The sequence below is a fragment of the Ahaetulla prasina genome, chromosome 13, assembly GCF_028640845.1.
Source record: "Ahaetulla prasina isolate Xishuangbanna chromosome 13, ASM2864084v1, whole genome shotgun sequence".
Classification (NCBI taxonomy): Eukaryota; Metazoa; Chordata; class Lepidosauria; order Squamata; family Colubridae; genus Ahaetulla; species Ahaetulla prasina.
This window is the reverse complement of record NC_080551.1, coordinates 17,541,998-17,564,391: the sequence shown is the minus strand read 5'-3', so window position 1 is coordinate 17,564,391 and position 22,394 is coordinate 17,541,998. Positions and strand designations below refer to the sequence as shown.

Here is a 22,394-nt window from a genome sequence, read left to right as displayed (position 1 = left end):
TGGGTTGCTACCGGTTCTCCCTGGTTCGGGAGAGTCGGTAGTGGAAATCTTGATATGAAAGCGAACCAGTTCAGCTGGGCCCTCCCGCCCGCCTGCCTGCGTGTGCACGATGCGAACCGGTGGTAAAACTGGTTAGAACCCACCACTGACTGGGACCATCATAAAGATGAATCCGTTGCCAGGAGTCTGTCATGGGATCACTTTTTGAGCGCTTGGCAACCGGCTCACTTGGGCAAACTCTTGTGGTATCTCATTGTCACGTGTGACCATGATTTTTGAGGGGTTTTTGCCGTTTCCCGCCATTTCTGATGAAAATGCTCACTGGGTGAAATGGATTTGCTTAACAACTGTGGTGTTTTCTTAACAACCCCACTGCCAAAAAATGTTATAAAATTGGAGCCTGACTAGATGTCAGTCAGAAAGGGTGGCAGTTCGGCGGTTCGAATCCCTACTACAGGTCTCCTACATGAGCAGGGGGTTGGACTAGATGACCTCCAAGGTCCCTTCCAACTCTGTTACTGTTACTGTAACTCTGAGGAGACCCATTGAACAACTACTGTGACTTACAATCACAATGCCAGGCCCAATTAAATAAAAAAATAATACAAGGGATTACCTGTATTTTTAGAATTGCAACGCAACAGATTCAAGTCTTTCACTTTTTCCTTTTTTTTTTTTTAATTGTATTTTGGATTAAAAGCATGGCTTGTAGGATCAGGGAGATTAAAATCTAATTCATATAGGGGTTCATATGGGGTTGAGGGGTATGGCAACTGTTTGAAAAGGCTGCAGCACAGAATGTTCCAGATACTGTACTGTCATTCCTTTTGGCTTGCAAAAAAATCACATTTTGATAGTTTGCATAGTTTTGCTAATTCCTGGCCAGTGAAGAATGTTATGTTAAAATCTGATCGAGACTTCATTTTTTCCTAGTCACACTTCCTTATTTTAACCATCAGAGGGCGCTTTTATAACAATAAACTAGGAAAGAACGACTGTAAATAGGTTATGGGTAAAGCTTTGGTTTTTTTAATTATTATTTTTTAAATAAGAAACTTTCCCACTTAATTCATACTCAGGAGATAAAGATAAGAGAAGACATTAAATATTTTTTAAAAAATAATTTCCCCAATGAAAAGATACCTTCATCCCCAGATTTTTTTCCCCAATAAATTATTGAGTTTACCTCTTTGATTAACAGGATCTTTAGCAACATAGGCAACATAATCTGTGTTATCCTACAATACACATAAAACAAAAGGAATGAGTATTTTTAATATTGATGTTGTGTTTCTAAATGGCCAATTTACATCTACTAGGTTTCAATGGTCAAAGAAAGGAAGGTTCTATCATATCTCAAGACTTAAAATGGACACCTAACATCAAAAACATCATCCAAAAAGCACAACAAAGAATGTTTTTTCTGCGCCAACTCAGAAAGCTCAAACTGCCCAAGGAGCTGCTGATCCAGTTCTACAGAGGAATGATTGAATCTATCATCTGCATCTCTAGAACTGTCTGGTTTGGTTCTGCAACCCAACAAGATAGACACAGACTTCAGAGGATAATTAGAACTGCAGAAAAAACAATGGCTACCAACCTGCCTTCCATTGAGGACCTGTATACTGCACGTCTTATATACAGACCCCTCACATCCTAGACATAAATTGTTTCAACTTCTATGCTCAAAATGACACTATAGGACTCTGCATACCAGAACAACTAGACACAAGCACAGTTTTTTCCCGAATGCCAATCACTCTGCTAAATAAATAATTCCCACAACACTGTCAAATTAACTACTAAGACTGTATTACTATTCTTCTTCTCATCCTTACTAGTACCTATCCCTTCCCACTTATGGCTATATCCATGTTGCTTGTATCTTTACAACTTATATTGTTTTTATTCGTTCCTAGTATGATTCGATTGCTTATTAGTATCCTATGACTATCACTAAGTGTTGTATCTTATGATTCTTGACAAATATATATATATATATATATATATATATATATATATATATATATATATATATGTAGGTCTTTGGTTATTCGGGTTTTCTCCCGCGTGGAGGATCTTGCTGATTCTGTCTGTGGTGCCTTTTATATATGGGAGAAAGGCTGTGCCGTTTTCTTGTTCTCTGTCGTGGGTTTTAGTGGGGGGTTCTTTTTGGATTAGTTTGGTAATCTTATTTCTCTGGAATCCATTGGATGTTAGTACGTTTGTGAGAGTGTGTAGTTCGGTTTTTAGGTGTTGTTCGTCAGCTAAGCGTTTTGTTTGAGATGAGTTTTCTTGGCTACGGAGTTGATCTGTGCTGGGTGGTGGTGTGAGAGTGCGTGCAGATAGCGGTTTGTGTGTGTTTTCTTCTGGTAGATGGTGTGTCCTAGGGAGCCATTGGGTTTCTTGTAGACTAAGACATCTAGGAAGGGAATTTGGTTGTTAACTTCTGTTTCCATGGTGAAATATATATATTCTTTATGCACACTGAGAGTGTATGCACCAAAGCCAAATTCCTTGTGTGTCAAATCACACTCGGCCAATAAAGAATTCTATTCTATTCTATTCTATTCTATTCCATTCCATTCCATTCTATTCTATTCTATTCTATTCTATTCTATTCTATTCTATTCTATTCTATTCTCTACGCCATGCCATGCCATATTTTCTATTCTATTCTATTCTATTCTATTCTATTCTATTCTATTCTATTCTATTCTATTCTATTCTGCTCTGCTCTGCTCTGCTCTGCTCTATTCTATTCTATTCTATTCTATTCTATTCTATTCTATTCTATTCTATTCTATTCCTATTCCTTTCTGCTCTGCTCTGCTCTGCTTTATTCTATTCTATTCTATTCTATTCTATTCTATTCTATTCTACTCTACTCTACTCTACTCTACTCTACTCTATTCAGATAATAATAATTTAAAACAAGAGGAAGACTGAGCGAATTGCACTTTCGAGTGACAGGTGTTTCTCACTCTGATCATCATTTTCCTCAATATGCTGCCTTCTGTCATTGAGAGGTATTCCAAATTTGATGAGATTCAGCTCTGCCATTGGTTCTGTTAGCCCTCATTCATAACTGTGTTTCATTTCCAGCATGCTCTTCAATTGAAACCTCTATACTTACTGGATCCCCTCCAGAGGCAAATGAAATGGACTGCATATGATGGTTTGCAATAATCTGGGAAGGAAAAAGAAGGAAGTCCGTGTATAGCTTAACCAGAAAAGATTGGAAAATTATCTCTGCAAAGCTCATCATATTGAGAATTCATAAATTCTGCTTAAAGGCCACTGGAGGTAGTCAGATAGAAGCAGCCAAAAGCAAAGAAGAAAGACCAAATGCTCAGAAGAGCCATATATACCCAGCTTCTGGATATCGTATGAAACCCAAAGTCTCCATCTGCCCACCCCTGAAAGATCCTAGAGAGATGCATATAATCCCTGGCCAGAAAATTGAAGATTTGTGGCCTCCAGTTCCCAGAATTCCCCAGCCAACACGACTGGCTGAGGAATTCTGGAAGTTGAAGGCCACAACTTTTAAAGTTTCCAAGGTTGGATAGCCCTGGGTTAAGACACTGGACTAGAAACGGAGAGAAGTGAGTTTTAGTGCCACCTGAGGCACAAAGGCAAGGTGGCTGACCTTGGGCCAGTCACTTTCTGTCAGCCCTCAGAAACTGACAATGGCAAATCACTTCCGAAAAGCCTTGTCCCAAAACTGCAGGGACTAGTTCAGATACCCTGTTTCTCCCAAAATAATACATCCCCTGACTGGGCTTTTGAACATGGCAATAAGGCCAAGCGCTTATTTCAGGGTTCAAAAAAATATAAGACAGGGTCTTATTTTCGGGGGAACACGGTAGTTGCCAGGAGTCAACGCTGACCCGAAGGTAGGAAAAAGCAAATTAACTTTGTTGGGGTATTGCAACAGAGTGCATTCAAAAGCCAAATAATTCATGACAACAAGGTAGAGCAAAACATTAGATCTGCAGCCCGTGCTGCTTGGATCAGAGCCTGAAGGGCCAACCCTACCTACCTGCTGGCTGTCGGTGTTCAATAAAGTGAGACTGGTTGTTGAGATGGTCAGTTTTATATGTGTGCCAGAAAACTGAAGATTGCTTTTGCCAAGCACAGGAGAAAGAAATTTAGCCGGAGGCTGTAAAAACAAGCAGAATGTTGATTTCTTATTTCATATTTCACCTAAGAGCAGTTAATGGTTTCATTTGCCAGATGTTTGTTACAAGGTTCCTGCCAGAAGTGTTGTGAGACACCTTAAAGTCAGGAGTCTGCAACCTTAAACACTTAAAAGAGCTATTTGGACCTGCTTCCCACAGAAAAGAAAACACCGGGAGCCACAAAACCTGGGTGGGCATGGTCAACTCAATGTCACTCACTTCCACCAGTCATATGACTCCCCCTAGCCATGCCTACCCAACCAGTCATTAGGGCAGAGAACCAGTTGTTAAAAAACATCGGGAACCACAAAGGCCGGTTTAGCTCACGCTGGTAAAGCCTGTTATTAAGAACACAGTAGCCTGCAATTACTGCAGGTTCGAGCCCGGCCCAAGGTTGACTCAGCCTTCCATCCTTTATAAGGTAGGTAAAATGAGGACCCAGATTGTTGGGGGGGCAATAAGTTGACTTTGTAAAAATATACAAATAGAATGAGACTATTGCCTTATACACTGTAAGCCGCCCTGAGTCTTCGGAGAAGGGCGGGGTATAAATGTAAAAAAAAAAAAAAAACCCTCCCCTCCCTCTCTCCTCCCCCTCTTTATCTGTCTATGTCTCTCTCTCTCCCCTTCTCTCTGTATCTCGCTGTCTCTGCCCCAGCTGCTTCTCCATGCCCCGCCGTCACCCTTATCTTCTCAGGCCAGGCGAGGAGTGACTGGGAAGGGAGGGAGAGGGGTGGGGCAAGCTGGTGGTGGGATCACCCGACAGGGAGCCACAGCAGAGGGCCCAAAGAGCCGCATGCGGCTCTGGAGCCGCAGGTTACTGACACCCGCTTTAAGTGGACAATGCTAGAGAACCCAGACATATTTGCAAGGTTTCTCATTAGCCTGAAAGTGGTAGCAATTCTGCTGCTGGAAGCAAGGGAAGGAAAGGTTTAAAATACTCCATGCTAATGGGACAGCATTCGTCAATTTCCATTCATTCATTATAGGAGGGTTCCCTAAGACATGCAGATCAGTAGTGGGTTGCTCCCATTTCTGTCCGGTTCTATAGAACCGGTAGTAAAATCAGTGGGAGGCTCCGCCCATCCACCCGGACGTCATAAATGACGATCTGTGCATGCCCAGAAGCGCAAGCGTGGCCCCGTTGTGAACCAGTAGTAAATGTAAATAGAGCCCACCCCTGATGCAGATATATTTTATATGTGTTGATGGTTCAAGTAAAAGGTAAACCTCTTAAGGCCCAGAGGGAGGTGTTTTTTTTTCCTTCAAAGAAGCTACTCGGCCATCAAAGATAGATTTTTACCTTCCGTTTTTTTGTGTTCCCGTGTATTCCTGGCACAGCTTCACACAGGCGACTTATTGCTTCCCTGGAAAACCAAAAAATGGGAAAAGGATTTACATCAAAAACAGGGGAGAGAGAAACCATCCATGAAGGATCCATGCAGCATTAAATAGAACTTCAGATTCGTCTTTCTTTCTGAGATTTAAATTATTTGTGGTCTTAGGATAAAGCTTTGTATGCTTGGGGGCCAGTGGGGCACATGGCCATCACTGATCAAAAGACTTGTTTTGCTTCATTAGGGGTTTTCTCCACTATTGATGTTGCATGGCCTTCCCCAGCCTGGTGCTTCCAGATGTTCTGGACCATCATTTCTCTAAGAGCTGAAAGCCCCAATATAGACAACACTTCTTCCAATTCTGCCCCCAAATCATCCTAGAAGGTAAGTTTGGATGAGAAAGAAAGAGTAACTGGCCCAGGGTTAGTTATCAGCTATCTATCTGCCATTTATTTATCTGAAATCTATCCATTTATTCCCATCCAGCCATCAATCCAATCCCATCAACCCACCCATCCATCCATCCATCCCCATTCAACCATCTCTACCCATCTACCTCATCCATCCATTCATCCGTCCATCCATCCCCACCCATCATCCATCCATTCAATCCCATCAACCCATCCATCCCCATCCAGCCATCTCTACTCATCTACCCTATCCATCCATCCATCCCCATCCAGCCATCTCTACTCATCTACCCTATCCATCCATCCGTCCATCCCCATCCATCCAATCACATCAACCCACCCATCCATCCATCCCCATTTCAACCATCTCTACCCATCTACCTCATCCATCCATCCATCCATATCCACCCATCATCCAGCCATTCAATTCCATCAACCCATCCATCCCCATCCAGCCATCTCTACTCATCTACCCTATCCATCCATCCATCCATCCATCCCCATCCATCCAATCCCATCAATCCACCCACCCACCCACCCATCCAATCCCCATCCATCCATCCATCCATCCATCTCCCCCACATCCATCTATCCATCTTTGGTTTTGTAATGGTATGTGGGATGCCCTTGGGAGATAGGAGGCAGAGTTTAAGAATGGACAATAGTCTGACCAAAGAAATTTGAGTCTGAAGGAGAAGGGGTGACAACAGTGTCTCCGAAGGGACCTTCCTTCCTTCCACGCAACATAAAAGTGAAGGAAAGGAGGGATGCTTTCAGAAATGTAAGATTCTATGAATGTAAACCACAGAATAGACCAGAGGTGGCACAGTGGTTAGAGTGCAGTACTACAGGCTACTTCAGCTGATTGCTAGCTGCAGTTCGGCAGTTCGAATCTCACCAGGCTGAAAGTTGATTCCGCCTTCCATCCTTTCCGAGGTGGGTAAAATGAGGACCCAAATTGTTGGGGGCAAGAGGCTGACTCTGCAAACCACTTACAGAGGGCTGTAAAGCACTGTAAAGTGGTATATAAGTCTAAGTACTATTGATAGTGCCCCCCCTCCCTCCCTCCCTCCCTTCTTCCTTCCCTCCTTCCTTCCTTCCTTCTTTCCCTCCCTCCCTCCCTCCCTCCCTGTGGTTAGAATGCAGTATTGCAAGCTAACTGCCCACAGTCAGGAGTTTAAGCCTCACCAGGCTCAAGGTTGACTCAGCCTTCCATCCTTCCAAGGTGGATAAAATGAGGACCCAGATTTTTGCGGGGTGGGGTGGGGCGGGGTGGGGCAATAGGCTGACTCTGTAAAACGCTTAGAGAGGGCTGTAAAGCACTGTGAAGCGGTATATAAGTCAAAATGCTATTGCTATTGCTTGTGCTAGAATAAGGATAGAGCTAGCATCCAGTACTCCTTATCTAGATGACCTCACTAGGCTAATAGATTTAAACACTGAATATATTTTCCTACAGCTTTAAAAGCAGGATTATATCCTTGCTTCTTCTTTTTTTCAACTGATGCAATTATATGGATTTTATTATTACACTGCCGCCTCTCTCGGGTGCTCTTAGGAAAATAGCAGGATGTAAATAAATGCATTCATTGCAATGGAGCTCAGCTTCACTCCCATCCCATAAACAGCTAATGAGAGACAAAAGCCTTGCCAGATTCCTCAGCAATTAAATTGGCCTTTATGAAACCCACCCAGGAGCCCAGGAGTGAATGGAACAGAGAAGGCTGAATGAAATAAGGGGAACGTGGAGGCAACTAACAATTGGCAAAGGGTGAATACTCAGTTGCTTCCTCCAAAACCCACTGGGTAGAATGAGTAAGGCCCAAGCGACCCCATAACAAGGATTCTCATTCTTGAGAGGAGAAAAATATCCGAATTTTGGGAACTGCTATCCCGCACGGTAATTTTCCACTCTGAGCAGGATTAAAAAAAATGCCTCCAAATAGTTCGTCTCACTATTGTCCGACAGAACATTGCTTTTCCAATAAAACATTGCTTGCTAAACACTAAAGGATCTTTGTTGATGTTGTGTTGTTGTTCAGTCACTAAGTCGTGCCCAACTCTCTGTGACCCCACGGACCATAGCATGCTGGGCCATCCTGTTCTCCACTGTCTCCTGGGGTTTGTCCAAACTGCATCAACAACATTATCTGACCATCCCATCTGCTGCCGTCCCCTTCTCCTTTCGCCTTCAATCTTTCCCAGCATCAGTGTCTTTCCCAAGGAGTCCCCCTTTCTCATTTTGTGACCAAAGTATTTGAGCTTCAGCTTCAAACTGAAGACACTCCCCAGTCATCCGACTCCAGGTGCCAGGGCAATGCGTCCTTGACTCTCTGAGAAAGGAATGCTATTTTGACTACATATCATCTACACTCTATGCAATCCCCCCTCCCATTTTCCCACAGAAGAAGATGTGGCAGTCCTGAAGGCCCAACCATATAAGATGGCTTCCAGGTCTGACAGGATCTGTCCTTCCAAGGAACAATCAAAGTTGATTTCCTTCAGGATTGATTGAATTTGATCTCCATGTAGTCCAAGAGACTCTCAAGAGCCTTCCCCAACAGCACAATTCTACAACATCAAAGAATCTTTACCCCTGACCAACTCATGGTCTTTTGGATAGATGGAACAAATTAAAGATGGCGTCATTCCATAGACAACTATTAGGTGGATTCACCCAACATGTAAAAGAATTAAGCAAAGGTTACAAATTATATAAAAAACACACAACAGGCTAAACAACCACTAAAAACTCCCGCCTAAGTTCAACAGTGCCGAAGGGTTTCCAGAGAGAAATCAAAAATGGAAACCAAGATGGCGGCTACGACTACACGATTAAAGTCTCACCACTTTCTTGCATGGGACACATGCAAAATAAATTACGTGCGGCAGAGTTGACTAGCTGTCAGGGTTCTGACGAATGCCCTAATTAACTCGTGAGCCTGGAGCCAAGTTTCAAAAGAAATCCAGTTCTTTATTAGGAGCAAAATGTTCGCAGCTACCCAAGTGTAGTCAACTCTGCCACACGTAATTTACGGCTCAACTATGACCCTGTTTCCCCCCTCCTCTCAGGCTGGGTCATAAATCACATTCTCCAATGAGGCACTTTCATGGGTTGTAGAAACCACATCTCACAAACTGGCTCTGGTAATCTGAGATCCAACCATGGAGGAAGGTATGCATGGAATGTGGCTGCTGAATTGCTCCGTCAGTTCTCCCGCCTTTCTGCCCATGGCAACTCGAGAGCAGACTAGAGATGCTTTGCGAGTTGACAGGCAGGGCTTCAATGTTGCAGCTGCCATCTTGATTTTCTGGATTCCCTCCTGTGGAAACACCAGGTGCAATGCCCAAATCCCAACAGTTTGTCTCCTGCCATCTATTTTGTGGTTTGTGGTGAAGTTCATAACATTTCTGGTTGCCAAAATAAATAGATGTTAAAACTATGAACAAATTGGCCAGTGAGATTTCAGAATCCAGAGGTTTCCTGAATAAGAAACAGAATCATGGATGAGACACCAACTCTATGAACTGTAGCAATAACAACAATAATAGCTATGTTATGATACGGTATATAATTTGGATTTGACAGATGGCTTTCTCTAGTAGGAAATTTGAATCAGCATTTTTTCTGATTTTTTTTTTAAATGAAAAGAAAAAGGCAACAGAGATGCGCACCAAACAGTGGTGAAATGTAAAATACTACCGGCTCTGTGGGCGTGGCTTGGTGTGGGGGGGGTAATGTGACTGGGTGGGCGTAGCCACCTTTTTTTTTCTTTTAAAAGCATTTTTTAAATGCTTAAAAAATGCTTTTAAAAAATGTAAAAAAAAAATGCTTTTAAAAGGCTCTGATGATCCCAGCTGAGTTGCCTGATCGTCGAAGGCTTTTGTTTTCTTTTAAAAGCATTTTATTTTGCCTTTAAAAGAAAAAAAAAGCCTCTGACGATAAGACAACTCAGCTGGGACCGTCAGAGCCTTTTAAAAGTTTTTTTTACAACCTCTTGGGTTGAAGAGGTTGTAAAAAAATGCTTTAAAAAGGCTCTGAGGATCTCAGGTGAGCCGCGCAATCATCAGAGGCTTTTTTTTTACTTTTAAAAGCATTTTTTCGCCCGAAGAAAAAATGCTTTTAAAAGTTTTTTTTTAAAAAAAAACCTCTGATGATTGCGCAGCTCAGCTGGGCATGGAGGGGGGGGGCAGGGATTTTGGCTATCAGTTCTCCGAACCACCTGCCGCCATCTCTACCGGATCAGGCAATCCAGTCCGAACCGGGACATTTCACCCATGGTACCAAACTTCCCAGAAAAAGTTCATTCAATGTTATCTGCCGGTTGCTTCCATTTCATTTTTATTTATTTATTTTTCGTATTTTTATACCGCCCTATCTCCCTAGGGACTCAGGGCGGTTCACAGCCAGATAAAATATACATATAAATACACGATAAAACATCCATTAAAAAACTTATTACATAAGGCCGAATAATTAAAAATGGCAATACAAATAATAAAACCCCATTAAAACAAAATTCAAAATTTAAAATTCTAGTCCAGTCCTGCGCAGATAAATAGATGTGTCTTAAGCTCGCGGCGAAAGGTTCAAAGGTCAGGAAGTTGGCGGAGTCCTGGGGGAAGTTTGTTCCAGAGGGTGGGAGCCCCCACAGAGAAGGCCCTTCCCCTGGGCGTCGCCAGCCGGCACTGCCTAGCCGACGGCACCCTGAGGAGTCTCTCTCTGTGAGAGCGCACGGGTCGGTGAGAGGCATTCGGTAGCAGCAGACGGTCCCGTAAGTAACCCGGCCCTATTTGCAATGGTTGAAACCACCCTTCATTCATAAATCTGATACTACACCAATATTTTGCTACAAGTGGCATAAGAGGCGTCACCTCAAAAATGCGCAAGATCTCCAACCTATGTAAACTGTATATTAAAATGTAGATTTTAATGTATTCCTTTTTGTTAAACCCTCTAGAACAGGGGAGGGGGTCTCCAAACTTGGCCACGGTAAGACTTGTGGGCTTCAACTCCCAGAATTCTGAGGAATTTGCAAACGACAAGTTTCAAAGTTGCCAAATTTGGAGAAACCTGCTTTAGAAGATACCAGGCTGGGGGAAAGAATTCTAGTCTGCATTTGAGGAACTGGTACCCTCTATGTCCCAAAACCACCAACAAGTCATTGGGATTGAGGGCCTCTGGTGGCTCAGACTGGTAAGACAGTCTGTTATTAACAGCAGCTGCTTGCAATTACTGCAGGTTCAAGTCCCACCAGGCCCAAGGTTGACTCAGCCTTCCATCCTTTATAAGGTAGGTAAAATGAGGACCCAGATTGTTGGGGGCAATAAGTTGACTTTGTATATAATATACAAATGGATGAAGACTATTGCTTGACATAGTGTAAGCCGCCCTGAGTCTTCGGAGAAGGGCGGGATATAAATGCAAATAAAAAATAATAATAACTCTTGGGTATCACGGAATTTCTGTTCCCACAATGCCTCCCCCTTCCTTGAAGGATTGTGTGCCTCCAGACAGAGGAGAGTCCGGCTTTATTTCCTGGAGGAGATGCAACTCGGCAACAACACTGCCTTACTTTGTTTATTGTTTTTGCCAAGTTCAGTTGAGAGCAAAGAACGTGGGCTGATGTCAAGGAATAAGAATCCCCTTGAAGTTGGGCTTTTAAACCTCCGAAGTCCTGCCTTTAACCCACAGAACAAAAAGGGATTGTATGCACTAACAAAGTTGAATGTTCAGCCATTGAGGCGAAGCTGCCTGACCGAATCGGTTCTGCAATTTCAGAAGCCTCCTATCTCAAGTGATGTTCTCCGGCTGTTTCCAAAGTTTAGACCTGGGTTCGCACATTGAATCCAGCCAAGTCTGGGGTGGAGGTGGGGGTGTTCACTCATCAAGCAGTTTTTGCCTCAATGGGGATTGTTTTTTGGCTTGTGTGAACCGGGGCGCTGTGGTTTGACCACAACCAAAGGTTTAATCAACAACTGTTTCTTGAAACATCTTCTATACGCAATCTGTAAACCCAACCTATGCGTATAGGTTAGCAAATATTTGGAACTCAGCCATTTTCGTGTGAAAGTTATGTTTCATGGTTTAGTGCAGGGGTATCAAACTCAAGGCCGGGGAGCCAGATCTGGCCAGCGAGATGCTTAGGTCTGGCCCATCCTGGAAACAGTGAAGGACAGCCCGTGGTGTCTCTGCCAGCAAAAATGGAGCTCAGGAGCCTATTTTCACTGGCAGAGTGCTCATGTGGTGACCCAGGCCCAAGTAGGTAGTAGGAAACTCAGTTAGTGTAAAAACAAAGAAAACTAACTAAACTAAACTAAATCAAAGCAAATTCTTCCCAACACAATTCCTCAGTCCTATCACCAACCTTGGTCCAATTAGGCAAACTGCCAAAGGCCTTTCTTGGCAAACGTTCAGAAGACACCGATACAAAATAAATGCAACAAGACGAAGCTATCAACGATGTTTTCTGGCAAAGAGCCCAGGCGCCATTGCTGGTCTTTTAAGCTTTATGGGAGGGGCCAATCGTCTCTTGGCCCTACTCCCAAGTCGTCCTCTTTGCTTGAGCTGCTCTTGCCTTCTGGCAGCTCTTCTCATGTGTGCATTAGGAACAGGCTCCTCCTGTTCCTCTGCCTCACTACTGTCAGCCTCTGGAGGCTCTGGAGTCCGCACCTCACTCCCCGATGGCCCTGGCCCCACCTCTGCCTTCGACGCAGAGCCTTCATCTGGGCCTTCCCCAGCCTCCAGAACTGGCCCATGTTCTTCCTCAGCCTCATCGCTGTCTGACTCCGTTGCCAACTCCACAGGCTGCTGGCGGTTACCACAACAGCTCAGGCCGCCACAGGCACCCCTGACATGAGTGACATCGAGTGACTATGCTCATCCTGGCCACACAGCCACAGCCCCCCCCCTTGAGGTCAAATACAACCCTGATGCAGCCCTCAATAAAATGGAGTTTGAAACCCCTGGTTTAGTGAGTAATTGAAATTCAGTTGTGTTGTCTTCAATCCCTTATTGATACTTCATGTGGAGTTATAAAATCATGAGTCAAAATTGCAAGGTTACCATAGCACATTATGGTTTCGCGTGATGTTCAAACCCAGTCTTCATATAATATTCCCCAGGTTCTCATGGACCATAGAGGGCCCCCGCTGAACAGTCATAGGATATTTACTGCAGAAACAAGGCTAACTGTTTAATATAATCCTACATAGCAGGATGCCCTCGTCTAACTCCGGAAAAGGCAGGCTGCCTACTAATCTTTGTATCTCGGGCAAAACCCAAGCACGTGGGTTTGTGTTTTGATTGTTCTGATTCCCTCTTTTTTTTTTTGGGAAACGTGCAAGTTAAAACCTTGCAAAAGTATTAAAAAATGGGAAAGGTAGCTTGAAGCATTTTCATTCTGGCTTGCTTCTGAGTGTTACAGTTGTAGATCAGGGGTGTCAAAACTCGATTTCATTGAGGGCCACATCAGGGCTGTGTTTGACCTGGTGTGTGTGTGTGTGTGTGGAGTGGGTGTGGCCAGGGTGGGCATGGCCAGGTCAGTGTCACTCGTGTCAGGGGTGCCTGTGTTGGACCGAGCGCTCTGCCAGAGAAAACAGGCTCCCGAGCTCCGTTTGGGCTGCGACGGACTCTTGCAACCCTCTGCCAGCAAAAACGCAGCTCGGGAGGGCCACACGCGGCCCTTCCAAACTCCATTTTTACTGGCAGAGGCATCATGGGCCAGTCTTTCCCTGTTTCCAGGGCAGCCCTGCGGTTCAGATCTAAGCACCCCCATTGGCCGCACCCCAGGCCTTGAGTTTAACACCCCCATTGTAGATGCTTGTAACAAAAATCTCCTAAGAAATATGGAACGTTTGGATGTTCTTCTGAGGAAGAACACCCCATTACTCTTCTCCTTTTATAAAAACCCTGACTGGAGAATTGCTCCCTCAGATACCTAGGAGTGAACTGGCCTGCAGCAATCACATAATAACTTCTTCCATACATCATGCTTGGCTACCCAACCATTATGCACTGAGAACCGTGGCTTATGCTTTAACAGAAGGCATGTACCTAGCCACTATGATTTATAATAATTGTTATAGCTGAACAGGTTATACAAACATAGCCAATTCTAGGTCCATAAATCACATGGCATAGTCTGATACGTGCAAGCCCTCCAATTCATTCATGAAGTGGTTGTCCGTAATACAGTTGGGTTATGGCTACAAATAGGGGTTTGTAGGGGTGAAATGTAAAATTTGTTACTACCGGTTCTGTGGGCGTGGCTTGATGTGTGTGTGTGTGTGTGTGTGTGTGTAATGTGACTGGGTGGGCGTGGCCAACTTTTTTTTTACTTTTTACTTTTAAAAGCATTTTTTCTACTTCTCTTCAGCCGAAGAGGTTATAGAAAAAAATGCTTTTAAAAGGTTCTGGCGATCCCAGCTGAGTTGCCTGACCATCAGAACCTTTTAAAAGCATTTTTACAACCTCTTCTGCAGAAGAGATTGTAGAAAAAATGCTTTTAAAAGGCTCTAACGATTCCAGCTGAGCCATGCGATCATCAGAGGCTTTTTTTTTTACTTTTAAAAGCATTTTTTCGACCAAAGAATCATCAACTATGATGATCGCATGGCTCATCTGGGCATGGGAGTGGGGAGGGCAGGGATTTTTGCTATCGGTTCTGTTGTGCAGTGGTCTGTAGCATCGTTTTAGGGTAGGAGTTGAAATAGTTTATGTCCAGGATGCGAGGGGTCTGTAAATATTTTCACAGCCCTCTTTTTGACTCGTGCAGTATACAGGTCCTCAATGGAAGGCAGGTTGGTAGCAATTGTTTTTTTCTGCAGTTCTAATGATCCTCTGAAGCCTGTGTCTGTCTTGTTGGATTGCAGAATCAAACCAGACAGTTAAAGAAGTGCAGATGACAGACTCAATAATTCCTCTGTAGAACTGAATCAGCAGCTCCTTGGGCAGTTTGAGCTTTCTGAGTTGGCGCAGAAAGAACATTCTTTGTTGTCCTTTTTTGATGACGTTTTTGATGTTAGCTGTCCATTTTAGATCCTGCGATATGGTAGAACCTAGAAATTTGAAGGTCTCTTACTGTTAATACTTTCTTGTCTAGTATTGTGAGAGGTGGAAGTATGGAAGGGTTTCTCCTAAAGTCTACCACCATTTCTACGGTTTTGAGTGTGTTCAGTTCCAGATTGTTCCGGTCACACCACGAGGCTAGTTGTTCAACCTCCCGACTGTATGGGGATGGGAGGTTGAAGAACTAGGGCCAATTTCCTGACAGTTAGAACAATTAATAACAGCAGAAGTTGAGAATGCTCCAATACTAGAAAAATTTAAGAAAATGTTGGATAACCATTTGTCTGAAATGGTGTAGGGTTTCCTGCCTGGGCAGGAGGTTGGACTAAGGTCCCTTCCAACTCTGTTTTTATTATTATTATTTAGTGCTGACCATTAGTTGGCTAGATCCTTATGCATAAGGCATGAGCAACGAATCAGCTTAACGGGAATTTAATGTAGGGTCCCAATTCTTCGTGCCTGACGGCGTAAGAATCTTTGGGTAGGGCACTCCCGTTGCCAGATCGGAGCAAATGTATAGCTAAGGAAAATGGGGGCAGGTGACAAAACACAAAATTCTTTTGTATTTTGAGACGGGTAAGACAGTGCTCCATTATTAAAAGAAGCTTTTGCGTTAAAAGCTGAAACTCAAGCAACATATTTAAAAAGGAATTGTTAAAAGCGGGTGCTGTTTAAAGCTTCTGCTTTTACACGGTTTTAATGCAGCCTTAATGGAATGCTCTATCTCTGAGACGGAAGCGTTTGATGGATACAATTCACTTGGGCATACCATTAAGTTGTTTTAAACAGTGAAATATCAAACTCTTAAATAAACACGGCGCATCCTTCTGCACAGCATTAAAATCCCGCAATTCTGGGAAGCGAAAACAAATCGCTGCTGGTGCATTAAGACTTAAACTCCCCATAATTTAGAATGCTTCTAACGCCGTATTCCACATAAGTGGCGCAATATAGCACGGGTGGAAAATATTCCTTTGACGAGGACTACACAAACCATGAGTTGAAAGCCATAAGATGGGTGGGGTTCAAGAAAACGCCCTGTTAGCAAATTGTAGCTGTTATTATCTCGACAAAAGGGGAGAAAATGAAGATTTGACCAAAAAGAATGACTTCTGCTAACCGTATTGAACTCTAAAGGAATCAAATGAAAGCAAATCTAAAATGGACAGCTAACATCAAAAACGTCATCAAAAAAGCACAACAAAGAATGTTCTTTCTGCGCCAACTCAGAAAGCTCAAACTGTCCAAGGAACTGCTGATCCAGTTCTACAGAGTCTGTCATCTTTTATGTACACTGAGAGCATATGCACCAAGACAAATTCCTTGTGTGTCCAATCACACTTGGCCAATAAAATTCTATTCTATTCTATTCTATTCTATCTGCACCTCCATAACTGTCTGGTTTGGTTCTGCAACCCAACAAGACAGACACAGACTTCAGAAGATAATTAGAACTGCAGAAAAAACAATTGCTACCAACCTGCCTTCCATTGAGGACCTGTATACTGCACAAGTCAAAAAGAGGGCTGTGAAAATATTTACAGATCCCTCACATCCTGGACATAAACTGTTTCAACTCTTACCCTCAAAACAACGCTATAGAGCACTGCACACCAGAACAACTAGACACAAGGACAGTTTCTTCCCGAACACCATCACTCTGATAAACAAATAATTCCTTAAATCTGCACTACTATTAATCTTCTCATCGTTCCCATCACCCATCTCCTTCCACTTATGACTGTAACTTTGTTGCTTGTGTCCTTACAATTTATACTGATATTGATTGTTTCCTGATTGTTTATTTGTACCCTATGACTCTCGTTAAGTGTTGTACCTCGATGAAGGTATCTTTTCTTTTATGTACACTGAGAGCGTATGCACCAAGACAAATTCCTTGTGTGCCCAATCACACTTGGCCAATGAAGAATTCTATTCTATTCAATCCACCTTTATTTTTTGTTTTCTGTTTCGATCCTATCTTGTTTCCATCTTGTTTACTTTCTTACTCCCTCAAGCTTTCTGCACAACTGGTTTCTGATTTAATTTGGCACAGTTCTAGCTATCTTAGTTTATTCGGCAAATCGTGGTCAAGGCACACTACGGTTGAGCCATGAAGCAACTCAGCCAGTTGAATCATGCAGAAGATTCTTCCCCTAAAGACAGACCATGGAACACAAGAGCAACTTCAAGCAACGCTGAGTGTAATAAGGAAACAACTTAGTCACCCAGCTTTCTGTAAAGCCTAGATATGTCAAATGTTCCCTTTGCCAGTACATAATTCGAGGAAATTCAGAAAGTTCTCCCGATGAGATCTCAACACAATATAGTTTTTGCTTAAAGAGCCCTTGGGCGACTATGCGTTGTCTTGACTGCTTCCTGCTGCGGTTTTGAAATATTCATGTGGCAGACACGATATTAACAATGACCAGTATATTAGTGAAATAATTCCCAGCCTCGGGCTCTTTGCTGACTGCTGAGTTAAAGTCTGGAACTGGGGGGGGCACCAGAATATGACATTTACTTAATGCCAACTATCAAATCCCAGGCTCCATCTGATAGCAATTCAGTCACTGGCGTGGAGATGAAACAGGGGACACACTCGAATGATCAAATAAACAGGCTAGGCTGGATTTTCAAATTCTCATGCAAAGAACATTTTGAATTCTTTGTGTTAAAAGCCAAGCCAACCAAATGGCTTGGTGGTCCTCAAAACTTTAGCTTTGAACCAGCTCTAGCGACAGACCCTCGATTTACAACTGTCATTGAGACTAATGTTGGTTCTGCGTCATCCCCAAGGATGCAAAGCTCGGCTGCTGAATGAACACTATTGTTAGTAAAGGTAAAAGTTCCCCTTGCACATGTGTGCTAGTCGTTCCTTACTCTAGGGGGCGGTGCTCATCTCCGTTTCTAAGCCGAAGAGCCAGTGCTGTCCAAAGACGTCTCCATGGTTATGTGGCCGGCATGACTAAACACCAAAGGTGCACAGAACGCTGAGACCTTCCCACCAAAGGTGGCCCCCTATTTTTTCTACTTTCATTTTTTACGTGCTTTCGAATTGCTAGGTTGGCAGAAGCTGGGACAAGTCACGGGAGCTCACCCCGTTACGCGGCGCTAGGGATTCGAACCGCTGAACTGCTGACCTTCCTATTGACAAGTTCAGTGTCTTAGCCACTGAGCCACCGCATCCCATACTATTGTTAGTAGTGTTTCATTAACTGCTTGTAATTTGTTGGGCAACTTTAAAGCCAGATTTTTTTGGGGGGGGTGTCAGGTGGATACATCTGGAGTTAAAATCCGCCCTATGTAACATACTGTTCATTGGAGCTTCTGTCTTCGGCAGTGATTCTATATACAGTATATGTCCTGCTTCAGATAACTGGGTAATGCATCATTTATGTTGCTAACAATTAGATATTTATTAGCCTGAGCTGAGATAAGGACAGGGATGGTGTTTTATTTATATTATCTGCCAGGTGCTATTGATAAATTGAAAATTAGTTCCCCGAAAGCTGCTTTTTTCAGCCCAAGAGCATTTTAATAAAACATGAGATGCAGTTATAATTAAACCAACATGTTTTATGTAAAACGAAAGCAACTGATTACATTCTTAACAAGGAAATTTTTTTATTTAGTCCAACTCAGGGCCCAGACAGGGCTAAATTTGGAAATGTCCTAAGTAAAAGGAAATCTTTAAATGACAAAAACATTGGAAAAACAGATAGGACTCATTCATAATACTCTGTACAGAAATGCATTACAATACAGTAGAATATTATCTACTCGATAGAAAATCAATAAAATACTCCTCTGCGGAAAGCTGAAGGAAAATTTTATTCGTATATAAAGGGGTGGGCTTCAAAAATTTTAGCAAGGGGTTCTCTGGCCAGTTGCTGGGTGGGCGTGGCCATGCTGGGCGTGGCCTAGTCAGCCTCCTGCACCACGGTGGGTGGGGGCATTTTTGCCCTTCCCAGGCTCCGGAGGCTTCCCTCAAGCCACCGGGAAGGCAAAAACGCCTGTTTCTGCCATTCCCAAACTTCCGGTAGGCCCGTTTTTCGCTCTCCCCGAGCCTCCGCACTTACCCTGCACTTACCTGCATCCAAAACGGGCCACATGGGGGCTCCTGGGAGGGGTGGCGGGGTGGGCAGGGCAGGGCCAGCCAGGAGTGGGATTTGGGGGTTCTCCGAACTGCACAGAATCTTAGGTAGAGGTTCTCTCGAACCCCTATGATCCCCCAGCAGCCCACCCCTGCCTGTATATATATTTATTTACTTAAGTGCCTACATATAACTCCTAACTTTTCATTAACAATTCAATCCTCAAGTAGGGATCTAACAATTAAAAGCAATGTATAATGAATACACACTCACACACATATGCGCACGGGCGCACACATACACACAGGTGTAAGCTGCCCTGAGTCTTCAGAGAAGGGTGGGATATAAATTCAAATTTAAAAAAATAAAAAAATAAAAATACCCCCCCCCCCTGTTGCTTTAAAACCCTCAACCAGCAAAAAAATACGACAGAGAAAAAACATCCATTCAAAGTGATCAATAACAAAACTTCATTGATTGGTGACCTGCAACTCCAAGCAGAACAAAGCCAAGAAAATCAATCCGTAAAGATCTGATGTTTTAAATCGGGAGAAGAAGAAGAAAATAAACTATATTTCTGCCAGCAAGACACATTATTCTACATATAACAACTGCGGCAAGATTAGCCTTTGCGCAATGTTGGAGAAGCACAAAGATGCCCTCCAAAGATTTAATAATTGAAAAAGTCTTTGATTGCGCCGAAATGGATAAACTGACACTGGAATTGAAAGGATTGACGGATTTGGAATATTATGTATCATGGGAGAAATGGTACAAATGGATTGAAAATTAAAAAATAAAACAGACTCAGACAAAGTAGAATTAGATTTAAGTAAATTGTATAGAGTATAAGTATTTTGTAGTGATATGTCATGTCACAGTCATGCATAAGACATTTTTTTTAATTTATATTTTTGCTTTTTAATGGTTGAAAATCATTAAATAGCTTTAAAAATCATTAAATAGCTCAGGCTGTTAGAAGCCTGTTATTAGAACACAGCAGCCTGCAATTACTGCAGGTTCAAGCCCGGCCCGAGGTTGACTCAGCCTTCCATCCTTTATAAGGTAGGTAAAATGAGGACCCAGATTGTTGGGGGGGGGCAATAAGTTGACTTTGTAAATATACAAATAGAATGAGACTATTGCCTTATACATTGTAAGCCGCCCTGAGTCTTTGGAGAAGGGCGGGATATAAATGTAAATAAAAAAAAAATATTTGAAAAAAAAAAGAAACATAGAGGCTTTGAATAGGATGCTGTAACTTACCTGGTTACTTGGGTCCGAGTGCCAAAATCCAAAGACCTCATCGATTGCAGGACTTCAATGCAGCCCATATACTAAATATTGAAAGAGAGAGAGAGAGAGAGAATCACAGCTGTTGAAAAAGTAGAAAAACAAAGAGAACGATGCCCTAATTGGAAGACCTCACTGTTTAAAATGGTTGTTGACAGTTCAGGCATTTCATTGGTGCTTCCTGATTTTTAGTTATTTCCGTAACCAAGCCAGTTTCAGTTATTCCCACCAATGGACAAGAGTCAACCTAGACTGAGAAAACTGGAGTTCACATTTTCATGCCATCATGAAACTGGGAAGTTTTGTATCACTTCCTATTAAGATGGAATGTCCAAACTCTAAACCAGGGGTGTCCAAACTTGGTCTCTTTAAGACTTGTGGACTTCAACTCCCTTTGCTTTGCCAGCTTTGCTGGCTGAGGGACTCTGGGAGTTGAAGTCCACAAGTCTTAAAGGGACCAAGTTTGGACACCCCTGCTCTAAACCCTACAAAGAATACTGGGACAATCTCCCAGCTGTTTAATTTGGACACAATTTATTTACTTAAACTGATGCACTAACCGAGACTCCATGTGACTTACAGTAACATAGATAAAAAATACTTCCACTCAGGGGTGAAATGTAAAATTTGTTACTACCGGTCCTGTGGGCTTGGCTTGGGGAGGGGTGTGTAATGTGACTGTGTGGGCGTGGCCAACTTTTTTTTTTTTACTTTTAAAAGCATTTTTTCTACAACCTCTTTGGCCGAAGAGGTTGTAAAAAAATGCTTTTAAAAGGGTCTGATGGTCAGGCAACTCAACTGGGATCGCCAGAGGAGCCTTTTAAAAGCATTTTTCTCCAACCTCTTCAGCTGAAGAAAAAATGCTTTTAAAAGTTAAAAAAAAAAAACCTCTGATGATTGCGCAGCTCAGGTGGGCATGGGGGTGGGCAGGGATTTTTGCTACCGGTTCTCCGAACCACTCGCCGCCATTGCTACCGGATCAGGCAATCCGGTCCAAACTGGGAGCATTTTTTACCCCTGTTTCCACAATACAAAGGCAAAATGAAAATAGAAATAGAGAAATAAATAAGCTTCATTTAAAGATGGTGGACCCAGCCCATAAAATCTTGTCCAACGATTCTAAAAAAAAATCTGCCTCCTAGTGCTCATTTAAAGCATAGAGAAGTGATTGTCAACTTTGAGAGTTTTAAGATGTATGGATTTCAACTCCCAACATTCCCCAGCCAGCATGCTGGGGAATATTTAAAGCAGTATTTAACACATATTTAAAGCAGTGGTGAAATCCAATTTTTTTTACTACCGGTTCTGTGGGCTTGGTGTGACTTGGTGGACGTGGCAGGGGAAGGATACTGCAAAACCCTATTCCCTCCCGACTCCTGGGGGAAGGATATTGCAAAATATCCATTCCCACCCCACTTTGGGACCAGCCAGAGGTGGTATTTGCTGGTTTTCCAAACTACTCAAAATTTCCGCTACCCGTTCTCCAGAACCTGTCAGAACCTGCTGGATTTCACCCCTCATTTAAAGTCTCTAAGGTTGAGATACACTGCCATAAAGTCCTCATACCCCTGAAATGAATTGATGAGAATGCTAACTGGGCATTTTTTCTGAAGTAAAAGAGTTCAATGATACATAAGCTATAAATTGACCAGTAACTGGACCCACATGACATACTAAGGCACAAATTAGTTGCGCCCCTTTCTAGACCGGGATGCCTTATGCACGGTCACTCACGCCCTCGTGACGTCTCGTCTGGATTACTGCAATGCTCTCTACATGGGGCTCCCCTTGAGGGGCATCCGGAGGCTTCAGTTAGTTCAGAATGCGGCTGCGCGGGTGATAGAGGGAGCCCCTCGTGGCTCCCGTGTGACACCTATCCTGCGCAGACTGCACTGGCTACCTGTGGCCTTCCGGGTGCGCTTCAAGGTTTTGGTAACCATCTTTAAAGCGCTCCATGGCATAGGGCCGGGTTACTTACGGGACCGCCTACTGCTACCGAATACCTC

General features: G+C 43.1%; 1 protein-coding gene across 2 annotated transcripts in view; it reads right to left on the bottom strand.

Annotated features, from left to right (window-relative positions):
- The window catches only part of SHC4 (SHC adaptor protein 4), a 47,666-nt gene that overhangs the window by 12,574 nt on the left and 12,698 nt on the right, over positions 1 to 22,394 (bottom strand). For both annotated transcript variants that reach the window (XM_058156520.1, XM_058156519.1), the window contains exons 2-6: positions 20,362 to 20,432; positions 5,485 to 5,548; positions 4,043 to 4,162; positions 3,137 to 3,190; positions 1,187 to 1,238 (exon numbers count right to left, since the gene is read on the bottom strand). In XM_058156520.1, the coding sequence (XP_058012503.1) occupies positions 1,187 to 1,238; positions 3,137 to 3,190; positions 4,043 to 4,162; positions 5,485 to 5,548; positions 20,362 to 20,432 (361 nt within the window). The remainder of the gene's footprint in view (positions 1 to 1,186; positions 1,239 to 3,136; positions 3,191 to 4,042; positions 4,163 to 5,484; positions 5,549 to 20,361; positions 20,433 to 22,394) is intronic.